We start from the raw sequence: 19,260 nt of genomic DNA on the forward strand, positions 1-19,260 counted from the left end.
TTTACTCCTTATAAAATGAGGTTTAAGGGTAATTTCGAAAAAAGGGTTTTCTTTCTAAATAACCATTTATTTAAACTAGACAGCATTTATTTTTTTGAAATCGGGTAGTTCAAAAAAGCAGCCGGACACAATTATGCAAATGAAGCACAGGAAATTCAAATCCACGTTTTATTTGCAATTTTGCTTGGCTGCATTTGCATTCCCCTCTTGAAAGAGGAATGCAGTGTAGACATACCCTCAGGGAAGTTGGAGGTAGAGTGCTCTTTCTCGGACTTCCTGCTGTGTAGACAGCACCAAAAGCCAAAATAAGCTATTTTGACTTAAGCTACACAATTGAAATAGCTCAATTGCGTATCTTATTTCGGCTTTAGCCCAGCTGTGTAGATGTACTTTTAGATTATAGTGTCTCTTTAAAGTTTATACTATATAATTATTACAGAATGCATGAAATCCTTAGGATAAGTCATTACTCTCTGTGAGTTTATTGGCACTATGGAAGCAGTTGAGGATATTTCATGTAATTCTTCTAATTTTGAAAGTGAATGTCATATCCAATTCACTAAATGATAACATAAATTATGTACATAAATGGAAGAAAGATCAGGTTCTTAAGCATGTATAATGTTAGCTCTTAACTCTAGTAAACTTTTAGTTAACTAAAAGTTCCAGAGAATATTAGATGAGAAAAAGTTTCCAATTCATTAATATTTCCACTTTGATTTTATAAGTGATTTTCTTACCTCAAAGGAATATGCTTTTCCAATTCCATCTCCTGCTCCTGTGATCACTGCAGGGAGAAAAATAAATGTATAACCTTTCACCTTTTGTCTTTTCATTATTCAATTTTCATGCTTTAGAATTTCCTAAACACTAATGTCCAGCGCTTAAAGGGAAGGGCTAAAAGTGTAAACATTAGTCTCTTAGTTTTTTCCAAGGTTCCACTAATCCCGGATAAAATGCAATGTACAGAAATTATGTTTTATAATTCCCCTTTAAGTGTAAGCAGAACAATAATCTGTACAAATGGTATTTCATTCTAAATAAGTCATTTATTGGCATTGGGATCTTTTTCACTAAGTATAACTATCACCTTATTTAGTTCTTTACATTTTCAAAGTATTTTAATAACATTGACTTATTAATCCTTATAGCAACCCTATTAGGTACACTTGCTTCACTCATCTGAAGAAGTGGGTTGTGCCCACAAAAACTCATGATTCTCGCTCTCTCTCTCTCTTTCTCCCCCTCTCCTCCCCCTCCCACCCACCTTCCCCCCTCCCTGAGCCTAATAGATCAGTATTAGCCCCATTATAGATGGATAAACAAACCAATTACCAAATGTCTGTGCTTAGGAAGAAATGTATTGTGTTGGCATGCTGTGGCATAATTGTCAGTTATGCCGACTTTGCATTTTTTCTAAAGTATCGACATTGTGAGCAGTTAAAGATAGGACACCAAACAAAACTAAAAGACTCGATTCATTTCTGCAAAAGAAGTTGACCAAAATGTTCTAATCTCTCAAGAAGAGATTTTTCAGTGGCACAAAGGGGCAGCTAGGAGCACAACCTTATTGAAAGATGATACCAAACTTATTGCAGATGATACCAAACTGGGTGGGGTTGCGACTTCTTTGGAGGATAGGGACATAATTCAAAATGACCTTAGCAAGTTAGAGAAATGGTCAGAGGTAAACAGGATGAGGTTTAATAAAGAGAAATGCAAAGTGCTCCACTTAGGAAGGAACAATCAGTTCCATACATACAAGATGGGAAGCGACTGTCTAGGAAGGAGCATGGCAGAAAGGGATCTAGGGGTCATAGTGGACCACAAGTTGAATATGAGTCAACAGTGTGATGCTGTTGCAAAAAAAGCAAATATGATTCTAGGTTGTATCAACAGGTGTGTTGTAAGCAAAACTCGTGAAGTCATTCTGCCGCTCTACTCTGCACTAGTTAGGCCTCAGCTGGAGTACTGTGTTCAGTTCTGGGCGCCACATTCCAAGAAAGATGTGGAGAAATTGGAAAGGGTACAGAGAAGAGCGACGAGAATGATTAAAGGTCTAGAGAACATGACCTATGAAGCCAGGCTTCATGAACTGGGCTTGTTTAGTTTGGAAAAAAGAAGATTAAGGGGGGACATGATAGCGGTTTTCAAATATCTAAAAGGGTGTCACAAGGAGGAAGGAGAAAATGTGTTCCTCTTGGTTTCTGAGGACAGGACAAGGAGTAATGGGCTTAAAGTGCAGCAGGGGAGGTTTAGATTGGACATTAGGAAAAAATTCCTAACTGTCAGGGTGGTCAAATATTGGAATAAATTGCCAAGGGAGGTGGTGGAATCTCCCTCTCTGGAGATATTTAAGAACAGGTTAGATAGACATCTGTCAGGGATGGTGTAGGTGGAGCTTGGTCCTGCCTTGAGGGCGGGGGGCTGGACTCGATGACCTCTTGAGGTCCCTTCCAGTCCTATTATTCTATGATTCTATGAAAGTCATGGGAGATGGATCTCTTGGAAATTCCAGAGTTATCCCATGTTTAAGCACCTATCATGGATACTTCATGGAGTTTTCAAGTGACCTATAAAAATGACACAGCTCACATAGTCTTCTCGTCCCAACTAGATGCAAAACCCAAAGGGTGAATCTGGTCCTGCCAGTCTCCACTTCTCTTTCCCTGGACACAGATGCGACTGAGTAATATGTCAAACTCTTTGTCTCTTCCCCACTCTCCATGGCAAGACCAACCCATGGATAAGTTTGCACTGCAATAAAACATCCTCAGCTTGTTGGAGCAACTTAGATGGACCAGGCTGTGGGACAATAAAATTGCACTGCAGCAGTTTGGGCTCAGAACCCAGGCTCCTGAGTTAACTGACCCAGGCCAGCTGTGGGTTATTCACTGCAGTGTAAACATACCCCGTCAAGATGGCCTGTAAATCACAGTAGCAAATGTGGCTGCTCTAGTCTCCAGCCAGCAGTAGAGGATGCAAGGAGTGAATCCAGGCCTGCCAGTTCCCATTACTCTCCATGACCCAGTGAGAAGCTATTGTAATGGACCACTCCTCCTGCACTCTGCTAGTGGACCTCACCACTGAGCACCATGGTCTTTTCCATCCATCTTCCCAGTCCTCATCTGGTCTCTCTGTCCCCCTTGGATCTCTCTCTTTTTGCCTCTCTTTCCTTCTCTCTCTCCTTCAGGCTCCTTTGTTTGGCAAATCCTTCCCCACTACTCCAGTCCCATCAAATCACTTCTTCTACCCCACCAAACCTTAAAATACAACATATCTTAATTGTTTTAGAGAACAATACTTACAGATGCTATGATCCCAAAGCGACACATAGACCGCAGCCAAAGCAAATATGCCCCCATGTCTGTGTAACCCTTACCGCTTCACTCCCCTACCCAGTCTCTTCAATTTTGTCTTCACACCTCACAACACTTCTTGATTTGGCTTGAAATATCTTTGGGGCAGAGGCCCAGCAACTAGAATGCGTTGGGTGCCATATGAACAAACTGACCATATAGTGCGAACCGAATAATTCTGAGGTAGCCCCACAAAGTCTTCATAATAAAAGGAATGAAATGTGCAGTGTGCGCATTAAAGGATTTTGTTTTGTGAGCCTCTGGAAAATACGTATTTGAGTAGTCTGAATTACAAGAGACTTTTGAATGCCAAGGTTTGAATACACACATTATTCTCCTATTGCATATGGAGTCAGGAAGCCTTCAGCAAAACAAGCAGTACTTGGTTACATTTCCCAGTAGAACAATAATTAAAAAGCAGTGGTCTGAGGGGGCAAAGCAGAGTTAACTGATCTGGATCTGGCAATTTTAATTAGTGTCTTTAAACTAACCTGCTTTGTGAGATGCAAAGATCTGTCTAAATAAACCTACCAACCTTCACTGAGCCCATTGATTTAAATGGGATCAGGCATTCAAACAGAGAACTTCCACTTAATGAAATCCACCTTCCACAGACAGCCAGTGCTAGACTTGTATCTGTCCCTCCCTTTCTACCTCCCCCCCCCCAAACACCAGAGTTCCACTTCAGTATAAGGCTCAAAGGTTACTTTAGTTGCCACACATCCATAACAAATTGCAACATGTATAGTGAAATGTCATTGCAGTCACAAGATCCTGGTCTTGTTTACTTTAATGGGAGTCAATTGGGGAGATTACATTAAATTAGCATTTGATGCTGATGATGGTGCCTTGCTATTACGTGACTCATCTGAGACACTTGTAATTCAGAAAAACTGTAATAACTTCTCAACTCAGCTATTATTGCTAATCATTTAAGAAGCCCCAGAAACCCCTCACCATTCAATATAAAGAAAATGTTTTTATTTGTAAACAGTAATAGTCTTCTTTTGAGGGTACCTTTAAAATGGAGCAGCCAAGTCTACTCTCAAGGTGTATGTCAATGATATTATTGATACTTCAGACAAATTACATTGGAATCAAGATACCATGAATGTACACAAACAGCTTCCAACGATAGCGACAGCTGTTAATGGTAAATTATTTGCTTCATAAATGCTAAATCAGGAAATTAAGGACTTAGGCAATGGTATTAAAATTAAAGCACTTCAGAAGGAGGAAAAGGTGTTAGAACTGGGGTGTTTGCAGTATGGGAAAGGATGTAGGAGGAGTTTAAAATACATTTATAGAGTGAATTTTTAAAAACATATATTTTATAATAATTCTGATTATTTCCCTGTATTCCCAAGTGTAAGGAAGTTTCAGGAATTTTATAACTAAAATCACTGGGAAAGACCAACGTCCGCTCCCCCCCGCAAAAGTTACAAGTTTAGTTCTAAAATGGGGTAGGTGAAAGAACCACTTATAATTAGTACCACAGAAATTCACCACTCAATTACAGCAATAAAAATGTGAGGAAACTTCTGTTACCTGCCCATTCTCCCATTGAGCGAAAGAAAGTCGGAGGCAAAGCATTCCATGCTTGTGGGAATAAATACTTCAAAAATCTAACACATTTCACCAGAGTAAACAGAAAAATTAGACCCCCCATAAGAGTGAACAGCTGCTGTTGGAACTCTCCCATGGCGAACAGATGCAGTGAGCTTGTATGAAATACTGACACTATCTTCCCCTTAACTGTCTCCTGGAGCACTGGTATTCTCTGAACATTGGCAGAGAAGTGTATAGTCTAATCAACTGCACTGGCTCATGTGATCCCGCCCAGAAACACACATACTGAATGCCAATGGTTTAGATTAAAGCAGCGTTTCCCAAACTATGGGCCACGGCCCAGTACTGGGCCGCAGGAAAAAAATGCCAGGCCTCAGTGGAGTTCCTGTGTGGTGCTGGGTCCCCCAAGACCTTGGCCGGCCTGGGCAGAGTCTGCAGCTGGATCTTCCGGCTCCCGGTAGAGGTGTAGCTAGCGGAGGTTGGGGGCTGGGGGGAGAGGAGGAGGGTAGAGCCGGCCATCGGAAGCAGCACTGGATGGGGGAATCGGGGAGGGCCAGGGAGATTGGGGGAGTGGCAGCCGATGGAAGCAGAGCTGGGCAGGGGGCTGGCCAGGAGATTGGGAGGAGGAGTAGGGGAGAAGCGGCCACTGGAAGCAGAGCTTGACTGGGGTATCGGGAATGTCCGGGAGAACTTGGGGGGCTGGCGGAAGCAGGGCTGCCGGGGGGCGTGAGGTCAGGGGCAGGGAGCTGGCCGGGGAAGATGGGGGGGGAAGAGAGGGGAGAAGCAGCCGCCGGAAGCATGGCTGGCCAAGGAAGATTGGGAGGAGAAGTGGGGGAGAACTGGTTGTCTGGGAGGGGGTTGGGGGAAGTGAGGCTGGCTGGAGGTGCAGCAGGGGGAGCTAATCGGCCGGTGGGGAGCAGGACTGACCCGGCCATATGCAGATCTTGGGGCGCTGCTCCCCTTCCCCCCCACAAAGCATGAGTGAGTCCGGCACAGGGATTCTATTGTGCCCCCCCCCCCCCGCCTCCTCGAGTAGTTGCAAACTGTCTGGCTGGTAGACACATTCATGCAGCCTGAGCACATCTACCAGGCAGTTTGAAACTACAAACTGATACATCTAGTAATAATAAAACGTACCTAATGAGACAATATCAGACATGTTATATGTCTGGTATTTTCTCAGTTTGTTTTTTATGTGTTTATATTTTTGGGCTGCAAAAAACAGTACTAAAAAAAGGGTTCCAACTAAAGTAAAAAGTTTGGGAAACCCTGGTCTAACCAGCTTTCTGTCTGTCTTACAGTCCATTTATCCAATCCATATTCCTTAACTTGCTGGCAAGAATATTGTGGGTGACCATATCAAAAGCTTTGTTAAAGCTGGCACCTGGGGCTTTGGGAGGACCAGAAACAACTTATTTGAATATTCATCATTTGATTAATGAATACGCAAATGAATGTTACCGATCCTCCAAAAATTCATGAATGGATTTACTGGTCTTCGTGTCAAAAAATTTGGGAACCCCTGGATTAAAGTAAATTCCCTATACTACACTCAGGGGGTAAATTACTCGGGAAAAAATATCAAACTAAACTAGGATTTCTAATACCTGGTTTTAAGACACAGGAACAAAAAAGAATTTTCATAGGGTATGTCTACACAGCAAAGTTATTTCAAAATAACTTTACTAGTGTCTACACACCCAAACCACTATTTTGAAATTAATTCGAAATAGCGGACCGCTTATTTCGAATTTGGTAAACCTCATTCCACAAGGAATAATGCCAAATTTGAAATAGCTATTTCGAAATAAGAGCTGTGTAGACACTTATATCGAAATAGGGGGCATCCAGCCTTCCCAGGGTGCCATGGTGGCCACTCCAGCCTCAACCAAGAACACTCCTCTCCCTCTCCCCTCCCCGGAGCCCTTAAAGAGGTACAGTGTGGCCACAGTGCCTGTGTCAGCTCCAAGCCTGCCAGCCCAGAGCCAGCAGTCACTGTCCCTGACCCAGTGGCCCCAAAACATGAGCCAACAAACCACTGGCAGCCAGCCCTCCACCGCTCTGCAGGAGCAGTCTGCCAGCTCCCAGGAGCCTGCCAGCGCCTGGAGAAGGCAGGCACCTTCCTGGTCCAGGGTGGAGATCATGGACCCTATTCGGGTTTGGGGGGGATGCCCCCAATGTCCATGATCTCCACACTAGCTGGAGGAACGCGGCTGTCTGTGGCAGGATAGCTGCCAGCCTGTCCATCAAAGGCCATATGCGAACCCAGGAGCAGGTCTGCATGAAAATCAAATTGGTCCGGCGAAACCCCCGAACCCTGAGCTTTCCCTCCCACTTCTTCCCTTTGCTTCCCCCTTCCAGCTCCCTCCTCCCAGGTTTCCCCCTCCCCTCTCCCACCCTCTCTCTTCCTCTCTCCCACCTCCTTTCCCCAGTCTCACCAGAGTTTCATTCCCCCCCCACACACACACCCCAGTTTTGTTAAATAAAGAGAGTTTGTGTTCATGAAAATACATGTATTTTATTTGACATCAGGAAGGCGGGTTAGTGAGGGGCAAGTGGAAGGATGTGAATGAGGCACAAGCCCCTAGTGGGGCAGACCGGGGAGGCTCTTAGTGTTTCTCAGGGTGGAAGCTCTCCCACAGGGCCTCCTGGATACTGACAGTCCCCCAATGGACCTTCCCAATGGCAGCCTGCAGAAAGTGCAGCCAGGCTCGCAGCAACGCATCCACAAGAAGCACCAGAGTGCCCAGGGGAAGTTCTGGCTACATGTTGCAGAGTGCTGTGGTGTCCTGAGTGAGGGCAACTAGAGCACGCAGAGACAAAATGCTTTGCTGTCCCTCATTGAGGTAGGCAAGCAAGCAGGGAAAGCTGAGAACCGGCTGTCCGGAGCTGGGGTGGGTCCCTTTAAGCACAGGCCTCAGATAGCCTCAGGCAGCAGCCACACAAAGTAACTCCTGACCTGATGCCCTGCCGGACCTGGTTCCGGCAGGCCTTAAATGCGATTCAGCGTCCACCCAGTGTGGACACGCTATTTCAAAATAGCAAAAATCTATTTCGAAATGCATTTTGTGTATAGACACATTATTTCGAAATAAACTATTTCAAAATAATACTGTAGTGTAGACATACCCATAGAGATTAAAGATGGGCCTAACCTAACACACTGGATGAGAACACTTCCAATTTGAGGGACATTTACATCCTGATCTTTTGCTGCTGGACAAACTAAAATCTTCAATCTAAACACTCCAAACTCTGTGCATGTTCATAGAATCATAGAATACTAGGACTGGAAGGGACATTGAGAGGTCATATATATATGGTTGTGACTATTTTCTTCCACTATTTGATCTGAGGAAGTGGGTCTGGCCCACGAAAGCTCATCATCTAATAAACCATCTTGTTAGTCTTTAAAGTGCTACATAGTCCTGTATTTTGTTTCATTTAAAAATTGAGTTTTCTTTTCCTTTCATGTTGTTGCTACAGAGGAGAGTTAAGGTTGTTTGAGTGCCTTAGCTGTGCATTTCCATACCTGAACATGTTTGGATTTATTTTAAATATCACCCTGAATTTCCTCTGATTCTACTGCTGCTTCTTGGGATAATTACAACATTCTTGTATATTTGTTATCCTTAAGTGATTGATATGTACTCAAAAGCAATTTAACATGGAGCTTTTGACTGAGATTTTAAAGATGAATCCCAGCCACAGGTGGTTGGATGCCTGGTCAACATTAGGAAAAAGTTCCTAACTGTCAGGATAGTCAAACACTGGAATAAATTGCCCAGGAAGGTTGTGGAATCCCCATCTCTGGAGATATTTAAGAGTAGGTTAGATAAATCAGGGATGGTTTAGACAGCATTTGGTCCTGCCATGGGGGCAGGGGATATATATATGGTTGTGACTATTTTCTTCCACTATTTGATCTGAGGAAGTGGGTCTGGCCCATGAAAGCTCATCATCTAATAAACCACCTTGTTAGTCTTTAAAGTGCTACATAGTCCTGTATTTTGTTTCAGCTACACCAGACTAACACGGCTACATTTCTATCACAATTTTTAAATGTCAGTTTCATCTAATCTGGGACCGGAAACACTAAAGTATATTATCATACATTTGTTGCAGGGCAGAATAAAGGTTGCTTATGTACTTGAACTATGCATTTATCTAATTTAACTTGTGTGAATTACTTCCAAATATAGGCAGTCCCCGGGTTACGTACAAGATAGGGACTGTAGGTTTGTTCTTAAGTTGAATCTGTATGTAAGTCGGAACTGGTGTCAGCGGCTGCTGAAACTCATCAGTTTCAACCGCGGCTGAATCTGGATGCCAGTTCTGACTTACATACAGATTCAACTTAAGAAACCCAGGCGTCCCCAAGTCAGCTGCTGCTGAAACTGATCAGTGGCTGATTCCAGGAAGCCTGGGGCAGAGCAGCAGCTGACTTGGGGACACCTGGGGCAGAGCAACTGGGGTGCTGCTGGGTGCTGCTGGGTTGAAACTGACCAGCAGTGGCTGAATCAGGATGCCTGGGGCAGAGCAGCTGGGGTGCTGCTGGGTTTGTTCGGAGCGGCGCTGCGGGACGAACCCGGCAGCCCCCAGCTGCTCTACCCCGGGGTAGGCAAGAAAAGCCTGGTCTGCTGGGTGGGGACACTAGCTGCACCCCCCCCAGCAGACCAGGGAGACGGGGGTGGTGGGACCGCCCAAGTCCTCCACGGCTTTGCTCCGTCTCCCTGGTCTGCTGACCTGGGAGATGCGGAGCAAAGCCTCAGAGCACGCGGGCAGCGGGACAGTCCAGGCAGGCCGCGACTGTCCCACTGCTGACGTGCTCCGAGGCTAGGCTCCCCATCTCCCTGGTCTGCTGGTCAGTTTCAACCCAGATCAGGGAGACGGAGAGCAAAACCGCGGAGCACGCCCGCAGCGGGACACCCCGGGCGCGCTTGAGCTGTCCCCCTGCGGGCGTGCTCCGCGGCTTTGCTCCTGTCCCCCTGCTCTGCTGGAGGGGTCCAGCAAAGCTGCTGTACCACCCCCCCCCCAGCAGACCAGGGACACCAGAGCAAAGCCGCCGCCTGGGCGGCTTTGCTCCCGGGCAAACGAGCAAAGCCGCCCAGGCGGCGGCTTTGCTCGGGTGTCCCTGGTCTGCTGGGGGGGGGGGGTACAGCGGCTTTTCTGGACCCCCCCAGCAGACCAGGGAGACCGGGAGAAGCTTTTCTCGCCCCGGAGGACACGGGTGACGACCCGCCGCCCGTGAGCTCCGGGGCGAGAAAAGCCCCGTTCGTAAGTGCGGATCCGATGTAAGTCGGGTTCACGTAAGTTGGGGACTGCCTGTAACCCATGCTGGCACATGCATATGGTTCTTTTCACCTCACTGACTCATTTCATCCAAAAGAACTGCAGAATGCAATTAAAGAGGAAAGATGATGACCAATTGAGCACAATGGTCTTGTTGCAGGTCTAATTATTTTCTAATTAAAATACTAATAATTTCACTCAATTAAAACCTGCTTTCTTCAAAGGTAAATTGGGCATGAAATTCCAGTAAGTTTTACCAATATGGAACATTTGAAGTATTTGATATTTTTGCTATTCCATGATTAAGATCATTCAGGACAAAAACAATGAGTGCTACATTTCTTAAAGTGCTCATTTTTAAGGAATTTTAACTCACAATTATTAAAAAATGCCAATTCTCAGGAAATTCTCAGAGTGCTGTAAGTTTTGGGAGGATCAGGGGTCTTCATACATGTCAAGGAGGTTGATTCTCTTCTGTAAGTCAAAATCTCGACTCAACTTTTGACTTTGGAATAGCAGCTAGAACCTCCATACCAATAGATGGAAATTTTTTATCAAAACTATCTCTCTACCAAAGCAGAATGTTTTATACACTATATTCTAATGAGATGCAGTATTTTCTACCTGTCAAATCTCAAATATGAGCCTCAGGACCCTTAGGGTCTGTTTCCTGCTCTGCCAATGACTGAAAGTGACCTTGGGGCTCTTCCTTTTCTGGGACTCGGTTTACAACTGTTTACAGGTTGCACTATCAGACAGTGTCTTTTTTCCTTTTCTTACTCTCATCCAGTCACTGCTAATAGTATGACAATCAAGTCCTAAGCATTCTTGATCGTTACAGCCTAAAAATATTTGTACAATTATAACTCCTCCCTCATGCAGTCACTGTTTATCCAAGCTCTGTGTACAGAATCTTCTATAAATATTTGTTGCCTAGTTATATCTGTTGCAAACTATGTGGCCTAATTTTCAGAAGTGCGAAGCACACAGCAATTCCCATTAAATCAAAGGGAGCTACTGGCTGTTCAACGCTTTGGAAAAATCAGGCCATTAGTTTAGGTACCTAAAATGGACCTATAATCAGGCACTTATTTTTTAAAATCTTGACCTGTCTACAAAAAGAAAAAGATTGAAGCAGTGACGTCTAAGAGTTTACAAAACACCTTAATGCAGTGTTAAAACAGCATAGCGGTGTGTAACTCCAGGGTTAGCTACTGGAGTATTGCAAGAGACATTAAAAGTAGTTTTGATTTAGTACATGGATACTTGGTGGGGGCATGTAAACTTACCATTATCTGTCAAAATAACTGAATTTAATTAAGACTTCAATAATTCAATACTTGTTTACATTTCTAATAATTACATTTGGTTGAATAGTTCCTGACATGCCTGTAACTTTCACTGATCTAAACATCTCAGCAAACTGATAAACACTAGAATTAGGGATCAACATTTTCTATATAGAAAGGGAATATTAAAGTTTTACGTGACACTGCGCAATTAGACTTTGAATTTGGGATTTGATTTCTTTTTGATACGTTATGACAACCCACATTAAGTTCATCCACATAAACGCCAAAGACATTACCACAGTATCACCTTATTTCATTCTGCATTTCTTAATGATCTTTTACATCTACTTTGACTAATATACATATAGGGTTGCCAGATGGTTTAACCCAAAATACCGAACACTCCCCCCCCCCCCAAAAAAAACACTGGGGAAAAAGTTCTGTTGAGAAAAAATAGGGGGGAGACCAAAGTTATTGAGAAAAAAAAGGATCCCAAAAGTTGTTAAGCAAAAAAAATAAAATAATAATTAAAAAACCCAGCATGGCCCCTTTAAGAAAGGCTTTTGCGGCTTTTTGGCCCTAACAGGCTGCTGGCAGCCATCCGCCATCTTGTCTCCTTGCTCCGGGTTGAGCAGGTCCCTTGTGGAACCTGGTAAAGCATCTGGGATTTTCGCCTCCTGGCTGGGAAAAAAATAACAGAAAATATTGGACATTTCAGGTGTCCGGTATTTTCTGCATTTTTTTTTTTACCAGATGGGAGGTGAAAATATTGGACTGTCCAGGTCAATACTGGACACCTGGCAACCCTATATAGATATGCATAAGAATCGTCATTGTTTGTACTTTACTTAAGACACCCAAAATTCAAAAAGACTTCATCAGAAGCATGGTATGTATGATTGGCTGATTAAAATTACTTCAATTATGTAAATTTTTTTTACTGTAACAAATTTAAACTAGGGCTCACTTGTGACTATTTCCTCTGTACGCAGTAAAAAAAATATATAAAACATTAAAAATCATTGCATTTCTTTATTTACAAGGATACAGCAAAAAGTATTGCAGAATTAATCTACATACCAACATAGTTGTATTTCCGTGTGAGTTATTTTCTAAGTGAGCTTCATTTCAGTAGCACAATTGCTGTATATCTGCTCTTCTGAGATCAGTGAAAGCCATTCTGCCATCTTGCCCACTTGCTTAAAGATGAATGGCCAGGAGATTGAGGCCCAAAATTTAGATTTTTGGGGGCAGTGGTGGGGAAAGGGAGTTTTACTAGACAACATGAACAGAAACATGCCTAACGTTTTTAAAATGTAAACAATTTTTTTAAAAAGTAAAGTATATCTCTGGGGCTATGTCTAGACTATGGGATTTTTCTGAGATGAAAAGCTCCACCGTGTCCAGGAAACGCATCTGCTCTTCCGCTTTTTTTGGCCCAACAGCAGACACGCTCTTTCGGAAGCCCTGTCTTCTTCCTCCTACAAGGAAGAAGGGATCTTCTGAAAGAGGAATTTTTTCTGAAATTGTGTAGGGCCCAGTGTAGAGGTGCCTAATTTCAGAAAAGCCTCTTCTGAAAAAACTATGGGAAAAATTGTAGAGCGCAATTTGCCTACCTTTTTCCAATAAAGCCCCGTAGTGTAGACAGAGCCTGGTTTAGCAGAATTGTGTAAGTTCATAAAAACCAGAATGCGAAAGTGACGAACATGCTTTCAAGTAGTAGAACACCAAGGCACACTCTGGGACTTCTGGAGTATGTCTACATTGCAATTAAAAACCAATGGCTGCCCAGAGCCAGTTGATTTGGGCTCACAGAGCTCAGACTAAGGGGCTGTTTGTGAGATAGGCATTGACCAGGGGTGGTCATTTCTGGCCCTCCTGCTGCCAGCCCCCTCCAGCCCTGACCCGACCGCTGCCCATCCAGTTGGTTCCCCCCTTAGTGGCCCCACTGCCCTGTCAGGCTCTGCTGCCCTAGCAGGCAGCCCCACAGCCTCTGCTCAGCGGTTGGGTCAGGGCTGGAGGGGACTGGCGGCAGAGGGGCCAGAAATGACCGCCCCTGGTCAATGCCTATCTCACAGTTAAACAGCCCCTTAGTCTGAGCCCGAGTCAGCTGGGTCTGGGCAGCCTTGGTTTTTAATCGCCCAGCAGCCCTGCTGCCTTCACACACTGAACTCTCAGTGCTGCTCCATTTAGCCCTGCAGCCGCTACGCTGTGCTCCTGCTGCCACCCATTGGTCTCCCACGACCCCTGCTGGGAAGCCCCACTACCCTGCCAGCTTACAGAGCTCCCAAGTGCTAGCCCTCCACTGGGACTCTCTGGTCCTGAAACCTCCAGAGTGGACCAGAGAATCCCAATTAAAAGAATTTCAACCTGTAGTGCAAAGAGGGTGTAAAAACATTTTGATTTGGTAGCATTGTAAACCCTTTCTGTAGTGCAAACAGGTCTGCAAGGTACAGTACAGAAATTGTTCGAGTCCACAGTGTCTTCCGGGGGAGCTTTGCCTTGGAAAGACTGAGTAAGAAATTTAAGGTTTGCTCAATACAAATATTATCAAATTCAAATATTATCTATGACGTGAAGAATAAAGACAGTCACAGCTAGCCAATTAGTTTGTACAGATGTTTCCATATAAAAAGTTGATGTTGGTGTAAAAGAATAAAACAAAAATAAGTTGTAATGCTGTTTATAAGATCTTCTGAGCCTTTAAGATGTGTACACAAAGGAAACTGAGGTAGCTTCTTCTCATTTCAGTTATATTCTAACTGCCAGTGCTTGATTAACTTTATGATAGTGCTGTTTAGAGAGCTTGAATCTTCATTGCCTTTCATGTTAATTCATTTCTGCTCGCTCTTTGCATCAGGACATAGGTTTTCTTCAACTGTAGGCTGCTCGGGCTTATTGTATTCCTGTAATATTAAACATGAGTATCGCAGTCCTCCTGCCATGCTAAAGAAAAGAGAGCAGACACAGGATCAGGGATACTTGCTGACAAAAATAATTTATGTATCTAACAACTTTCCTCCCAAAGATTTCAAAGGGCTTTACAGACTGAGAGCCAGATTTTCTGCTGGTGTAAATTTGTATATCTTAGAGCTGTACTGATTTACATGATCTGAGAATCTGGTCCTGAATACATGGGAGTAGGAGGAAATCAATAAATAACCATTTTTAAGGTGCCCATTTGGGGTGAGATGCAAGTAACACAACAGATGTTAAGAACTGAAAATGAAGAATGATTACTCCTATGAAAGTAGACCATCCTGGCACACAAATTCAGTAACAAGTAACAGGGATGAGCACATCTCACTGGAATCAAAATTCCCATTTCCTGCAATACTTGGAGTTTCCTTAGATGTCTCATCCACAAACTGACAAGGCCCAGCTCTGCTCATAAAAAGTAATGAGCTACAGCTCCCAGTAGTAAAACTGAAAGCATATCTATATCATTACAATCTTACCTTGACAAAATAAATATATTGAAAGAAACATAAATAGACATAAAAATTAGAACTAATCCTAATGCACTTTACGTCCTCAGGCAAGATGTAGCACTTGCCCACCCATGGGTTTCAAAATTACCTCAGTCAAATTGGTCAACTGAAACAAACAAACAAAAAATCCCTGTCTTCATGAAGGAATAGTTTCTCAGTTTTACTAAATGAAGACCATTCAAATTCCACTCACCAGATATTTAGCCCTATAAAGTTTAATATCGAGAATACGTAGTCTCCACCAACAAACATTCCAATGTAAGCAATGGATATATTCTGAAAAGAGAGCAAAAGTCAGGCATTTACAAAATAATTATAGTCTCTGAGAATTTAAATATCACTAAGTTAATTTGCTTTTGTACATGTTTAGCTGTTGGCCCTTCAAAACTATTACTTGAATCACGTTCATAGTGTGACGAGTTTAGTGGTAATGTAATAATAATATACAATAAACATGCATCATGTTCCTAAATATTAACAATTCACTACAAGCTGATTCAGGTAGCAAGTATTTAAAGGACCAGAAATTCCAAAGCCTATTTCTTTCATTCTACCTTCTTTGAAGGGCATATTTTCAGCTGAGCTCAGCCTCTTTTGTGAAAATCTCTGCACCTGTGTCTATAGCTTCTTGATTTAGGTTTGCAATTGCGTAGAAGTGCGGGCATTCAAATTTGCACCCAGCTATCCAACTGTAAGCACAAATTGTGCCACCAAGAGCCCTTTGTTGACAGCTTATATAGAAACTCACTATATCAGCAAGACACTATGGCTATGTCCACACTGCTCTCTCTTGTGCAAAAAAAAAATGCAAATGAGGTGAAGCGTGGAATATTGCCATGGCTCATTTGAATAATTAATAAGGCTCCATTTTTGCACAAGAGGCTTTTGCGCAAGACCCAGACTTCCTTTTTTTTCAGGAAGAACAGCTCTTAGGCAAGAGAGGGGTTTTGCGCAAAACTGGAGCCTCATTAATTATGCAAATGAGGTGCGGCGATATTCTACCCTTCACCTCATTTGCATATATTTTTGCACAGTGAGGGGGCAGTGTAGACATAGCCTTAATGTCTGAATATTCCTCATCATCTATTTCGGTGTTCTCACCCTTTTTCTCTACTGCCACTTACCTTGATTGCACCAACCACTGATGTGGTAAGAGCAGAATTGTAGTGGCTGCACAGGACTGTAGAATACATTAAGAGAAACCTAAGATGAAGAAACAAATCTTAGTAATTCATTCTATATTAGGGATGTTAAGAAGGTATTTCACTAATCGTGTAGCTGATAGAATTTTTATTTACTACAGGATTAGTTAATAAGGATAGGCACTCAGTCCTGGCTAGTGCTGGGTCTGGGAGCTACCCCTGCTGCAGCTAATCCCTGCCCGCCCAGCTCTTACTACATTTAAAATGCAGAGATGCAGCGGAGGTAGCTCCCAGACCTGGTGAGAGCCAGGACTGAGCTGGGCTTGCTTAGTCCCAGCTCACGCTGGTTTCAGCAGCTCCTGGCCGCAGAGAGGTCCAGAAGGGAGCTGGGATCCCTCCCTTCCCCCGCAGACAGAAGCTGCTGCCGGAGCAGCCTCTGCCCACAGCTAGCCCGGGCCACTGCAGACAGGGGTAATCTCTGTCCGAGGCAGACCCAGGCTCACCATGGGCAGAGGCTACTTCGCAGCAGCCTCCCCAGTCCCCCTCAGTGCTGTTGCCTCTGATGGGGGGGGGGCGGGGGAGAGGCAGGGACACCTGAAACTGAGATACGATCCTGGGGGTGGGGGGAACTGGCTTTTAAGATGGCTCCCCCCAGAACTGGGTCCTGATCCCTTTCCTTGCTGCCTCTGATACAGAGGCAGCACGGTGGGTGCGGGGGGAATGTGAGTAGTCGACTACTCAACTATTCCATATTAATCTATTAAACAACTCAGCATTATACAATCGTATTCCAGTTAATTGGAACTAAAAGGCTTAATGATTTTTGAAGTAAAAAGAACATATGCCTGGCACTTTCCTCTATTTTTATTTGCTCTGATAACTAGAGCAAAGCCTTTTTTTTTATTACTATTCATCATATTTTAGCACCCAAACTGTGCTATGTGCTCTAAAACACAGCACAGTTTGGCTGCTATAAACTTAAAACAAATAAATAAACATGAGCCGTGCCCTACAGAGCATGCAACCTATTAAACTCAGTGAAATAATAAGCTCTTATAATTTGAAAAGAGGTGACAGATACAGTTGAGTAAGGTAACATTTTAGAATTGTGTTTCTGTCCACCACTGTTAAAAATCAACAAATGCAAGCAACTGTTCTGATCATAATCAACATTCTTGGAAATCTCCCGAGCTTTACCCTCTTACATTTCAGTGAAGTACAGTCTCCTAGAAATTCTCAAAGAACTACCTTGAGAATTTACTTTTTTCTGGCTAACTACAATTCTCGGAGATGAAATAAAATAGAAGCAAAAATCTCTTCATTTTTTCATTGCCTTCTTACCCCAAGAAGCAGGACAGAAGAAATTGAAATAGAAATAAAAAATTGGTCCAATGAGTGAAATCTCTAGCCTATTAAAAAGAAAAAAATATCCAGTTAAATACTGTACAATTAATTATACACATACATAGAAACAATGTGAAAATGAAAATGTCCAAAATAAGAAACAATTTATTACAATTCAGGATAGAATTATGAAGAGTTTATATTCACATAGGAGACAGTTTTGTATATTAGCAGGACTAACAGTTAAATTGACTTGTAACATAGTCTTTAACTTTGATATTATAGCAATCTTTACAGAGCAGACACATTAGGCAACATGCTGCAAACACTGGGCAAGCAATAAATAGTGCTTTATATAGATTGAATTTTGGTTTTTAATTCTCATTGATGCTGTTGACTAATAGTGAATATCATTAAAAAGCAACAAACTAGAATTTACACTAAAACTAGTGAAAGAAAAAAAAATCTTCACCAGAAAAAGGCATCTATTCCATATCAATGTATTATGTATTTACAGTTTTCAGGGCCTAATCCTTCACCTACCGAAAATAGTGGATATAGGATCAGACTTCCAATCTTTCATTTCAGTGAGATTTTACAAATGAGCATGCTTTTTGAAGGTTTTCAAACATGAGATTAGATATAAGAAGCTCTGGGACCTATTTCCCACCCTGCCATAGGCTTCTGATGCAACCCAGGGCAACTCACTTAACTTGCTTAGGCCACAGTTTTCAACTGGACAGCTGAGGATGATAAGTCTTAATCTTACGGGATATTTTGTGGCTAAAATATGTAAATATTTGTAAAGCACTAGGAGATCTTTGGACAGAAAGAGATATAGGACCAATCATGCAAAACATCCTTACTCAATTGAACTTGTTCTACTCAAACCAGGTAAGAACTACAGACAAGTTGGTAGGACTACTCATACAAGAAAGTTTTTTCAGGATCTGGATCCAGGACCCAGGATTACAGATACAAAGGGGATGGACAACAGTATCAAACACTATAATTTAGAGGGCTGGGGAAACCTAACCTTTGGAAACTTCCTCAGTTTCTAAAATAACCCATTCTTCTTTATATCTTTATAAATAAGGGCTTGTTTTTCATAAGCAAGATCTAGAGCCACGCCTTCTTTTACAACCACATTCATTCATTGTGCCAAAACAGGAACCTATGCAACTACAAAAAGGAAGGGCACCTGTAAGAATTATTTACATTCACTTCTTCAGTTACTGGGCACAGATGGTAAATGTGCATGCCAAGCACTCAAGTCTTAGCTGTAGTTGCTTTGGAGATTAACAACAGTTTGTCTGAATCTCTGTCATTTCAACACCAACTATACACTGCCGTGTGGAACTGAACATTTTTCTGCCGCTTTCATATATATGTGTTGGGCACTATTTTCTTGGAAGTACACACATTTTTGCCTTCAAGGGGAAAAGAAGCCCTTACTCTGCTCCCAAAAATATGCAATTGTGTGTGTGGTGGTAGGGGAAATAAAAACACTCACTTATGCTACAAAGATCTGTTCACAGTGTGCAAGGGCAGTAGGAGTACTCTGTATCTGAAAAATGTAATTTATCTAGTCAAACAAAAGGCTCACACATCCCTCTGAAGGCTGTTCCTTGGGAAGAAATACAACTAAACAAAAACTTCACACATCAGTTACTACAAATGTGTCAGTAAAATTAATTTCCATGAACTCTGATGATAACCTGGAGTCATGATTGTTATAGTTACTGAAGACACTTTATTTCTGTTTTGTCAG

General features: G+C 42.8%; 2 protein-coding genes across 6 annotated transcripts in view; both read right to left on the bottom strand.

Annotated features, from left to right (window-relative positions):
* The window catches only part of HSD17B3 (hydroxysteroid 17-beta dehydrogenase 3), a 28,751-nt gene extending 23,387 nt beyond the window's left edge, over positions 1-5,364 (bottom strand). Inside the window, exons 1-2 of one of the 2 annotated variants that reach the window (XM_025187894.3) lie at positions 4,908-5,364; positions 741-787 (exon numbers count right to left, since the gene is read on the bottom strand). In XM_025187894.3, coding sequence (XP_025043679.2) covers positions 741-787; positions 4,908-5,061 — 201 coding nt within the window. In that variant the 5' untranslated portion in view covers positions 5,062-5,364. The remainder of the gene's footprint in view (positions 1-740; positions 788-4,907) is intronic. The other variant, XM_006129378.5, reaches the window with a different exon arrangement.
* Positions 5,365-12,529: 7,165 nt separating this feature from the next.
* The window catches only part of SLC35D2 (solute carrier family 35 member D2), a 56,120-nt gene continuing 49,389 nt past the window's right edge, over positions 12,530-19,260 (bottom strand). For all 4 annotated transcript variants that reach the window (XM_025187892.3, XM_075931833.2, XM_006129362.4 and 1 more), the window contains 4 exons: positions 17,487-17,554; positions 16,128-16,206; positions 15,197-15,279; positions 12,530-14,458 (listed from right to left, as the gene is read on the bottom strand). In XM_025187892.3, the coding sequence (XP_025043677.2) occupies positions 14,347-14,458; positions 15,197-15,279; positions 16,128-16,206; positions 17,487-17,554 (342 nt within the window). In that variant the 3' untranslated portion in view covers positions 12,530-14,346. The remainder of the gene's footprint in view (positions 14,459-15,196; positions 15,280-16,127; positions 16,207-17,486; positions 17,555-19,260) is intronic.

This window comes from Pelodiscus sinensis, chromosome 6 (genome assembly GCF_052426305.1).
Source record: "Pelodiscus sinensis isolate ZL-2025 chromosome 6, ASM5242630v1, whole genome shotgun sequence".
In the NCBI taxonomy this organism is placed as follows: domain Eukaryota; kingdom Metazoa; phylum Chordata; order Testudines; family Trionychidae; genus Pelodiscus; species Pelodiscus sinensis.